Source organism: Limulus polyphemus, unplaced genomic scaffold, assembly GCF_000517525.1.
Source record: "Limulus polyphemus unplaced genomic scaffold, Limulus_polyphemus-2.1.2 Scaffold3398, whole genome shotgun sequence".
In the NCBI taxonomy this organism is placed as follows: Eukaryota; Metazoa; Arthropoda; class Merostomata; order Xiphosura; family Limulidae; genus Limulus; species Limulus polyphemus.
In genome coordinates this window covers 45,182-47,684 of record NW_013669008.1, presented here as the reverse complement: position 1 = coordinate 47,684, position 2,503 = coordinate 45,182, and the positions used below count along the sequence as shown (strand labels likewise).

The window sequence follows — 2,503 nt, the reverse complement described above, 5'->3', positions numbered from 1 at the left end:
ACATTGTACTATTAAATTTAATATATATACTAGTTATTAACTTTTAGAACAGTGCACTAATAAATTTAACATTTATATCCGTTATTAACTTCTAGAACAGTGCACTATTAAATTTAACATTTATATCAGTTATTAACTTCTAGAACAGTGCACTACTAAATTTAACATTTATATCAGTTATTCACTTCTAGAGCAGTGCACAACTAAATTTAATATTTATATCAGTTATCAACGTGTAGAACAGTGCACCAATAAATTTAACATTTATATCAATTTTAACAACTAGAACAGTGCACTATTAAATTTAACATTTATATCATTTATTAACTTCTAGAACAGTACATTATTAAATTTAACATTTATAACAGTTATTAACGTGTAGAACAGTACATTATTAAATTTAACATTTATATCAGTTATTAAATTTAACATTTATAAAAGTTATTAACTTGTAGAACAGTACATTAATAAATTTATCATTTATATTATTTATTAACTTCTAGAACAGTGCACCAATAAATTTAACATTTATAACAGTTATTAACGTGTAGAACAGTACACTATTAAATTTAACTTTTATAACAGTTATTAACGTGTAGAATAGTGCACTATTAAATTTAACATTTATATCATTTATTAACTTCTAGAACAGTGCACTATTAAATTTAACATATCAATTATAAATGATATAAATGTTAAATTCAATGGTGCACTGTTCCACCCGAATCGAAGTTTTCTTTTTTATAGACTTTAAAAGTTCGTAAGATTGATTGCAAGTACGCTACATTAGCGATACTGGAAACGCGCGAAATGAAAATCTTGTTTTCAGCAGGAATTTTAACATTTTGATAAAACAACAACAACAACAAAACACATTATTATTAATGAAGGGATATTTAAACAGCTGACAAGGTTTTTTGCATCCGTACTAAAGTAGAATTAGCATTTAGTTCGTTTCTTATTTACAGAGAAAATGGCTTACGGTTTTAAACTTTCGTTTAGGAAATGTAAACTACAAATCTAGGTATATAAGGACTACCTCTCGTAACACGAGCGGAACTTTGCCAATAGGAACATTAAGAACGATATTAGTCTCTCCTTGTTTTCCAATGTCTTTCAAAAGCTTCTTGTAACTCTGGCCTGGAGTCAGCTGATGTAGGACGACTTTGACGTCTTGGTAAGATGGCGCCTTAAGGAGATCTTGTAATCTAACCAAACCTGTTAAAAATTATATTTTTATTTACAATAAAACAAATTTCAATATCTCTCATGTGGATTAGGTTGTAAGGTTTACAATATCTCTCATGTCGATTAGGTTTTAAGGTTTAGAATATCTCTGATGTAGATTAGGTTGTAAGGTTTACAGTATCTCTCATGTGGATTAGGTTGTAAGGTTTAGAATATCTATCATGTGGATTAGGTTGTAAGGTTTATAAATATTTTTGTCAGTTGCACAATAAGCTAGCTGTTGGTTCGCGGGATCGAAACTCGTGGCCGAACATGTTCTCTCTTTTAGCCATGAGGGGGGGGGAGTGTTTAAATGTTGCGGTTAGTCCTACTATTCGTTGGTAAAGAAAAAGCCCAAAAGATGGGTGTAAGTGTTGTTAGCTAGCTCTATTCTTTTTAGTCAATCATTTCAAAGTCGAGGACGGTTAGGGCAGGTAGCCCTGGAGTAGCTTTGTGCGAAATTTAAAAATGAAACAAAATATATACACAGTTAAAGAAAGAGTTAATAGACCTATATAAAACCAACATATATATATATGCATACAACTAGAGAGAGAGAGAGCTAGTGTACCTATATAAAACCAACAGGTATAAACAGCTAGAGAGAGGGAGTTAATGAACTATATAAAAACCAACATATATAAATATGTGTGTTGGTGTACTTTGGTGACAGATTTTCTTGTAGGCAGATTTTGTTGAACAAGACCGATGTCTGTAGGTTTACTTTCTTCTTGAAAATCTTCTCAAGCAGTCGATAAGCCGTTTTAACGTTGTTAGAACAACGGGCAAAAGTTGTAGATAGTAGTGAATTGGCCAATCGTGGATGGCGGTTTCTCCTTCTGATATTTGCCTTTTGACAAGTTTCTGCTGAAACTCCAAGGTTATCTTATCGTCTTTTGCTGTCGTCTCCAAAGTACACCAACATTCGATTACATGACGCACAGCTAGACAGAGATAGTTAATGGATCTATATAAAACCAACAGGTATATACAGCTAGATAGATAGAGTTAATGGACCTATATAAAACCAACAGGTATATACAGCTAGACAGAGATAGTTAATGGATCTATATAAAACCAACAGGTATATACAGCTAGATAGATAGAGTTAATGGACCTATATAAAACCAACAGGTATATACAGCTAGATAGAGAGAGTTAATGGACCTATATAAAACCAACAGGTATATACAGCTAGACAGAGAGAGTTAATGGACCTATGTTCAACCAACTGGTATATACAGCTAGACAGAGAGAGTTAATGGATCTATATAAA

At 31.6% G+C, this 2,503-nt stretch overlaps 1 protein-coding gene across 1 annotated transcript in view; it reads right to left on the bottom strand.

Moving 5' to 3' along the window:
* LOC106469287 (glutamate receptor ionotropic, kainate 2-like) overlaps positions 1–2,503 on the bottom strand; it is a gene marked incomplete at both ends in the record, with an annotated part of 86,785 nt that overhangs the window by 70,516 nt on the left and 13,766 nt on the right. Inside the window, one exon of the mRNA XM_013929773.2 lies at positions 1,040–1,218. Within this exon, the coding sequence (XP_013785227.2) occupies positions 1,040–1,218 (179 nt within the window). The remainder of the gene's footprint in view (positions 1–1,039; positions 1,219–2,503) is intronic.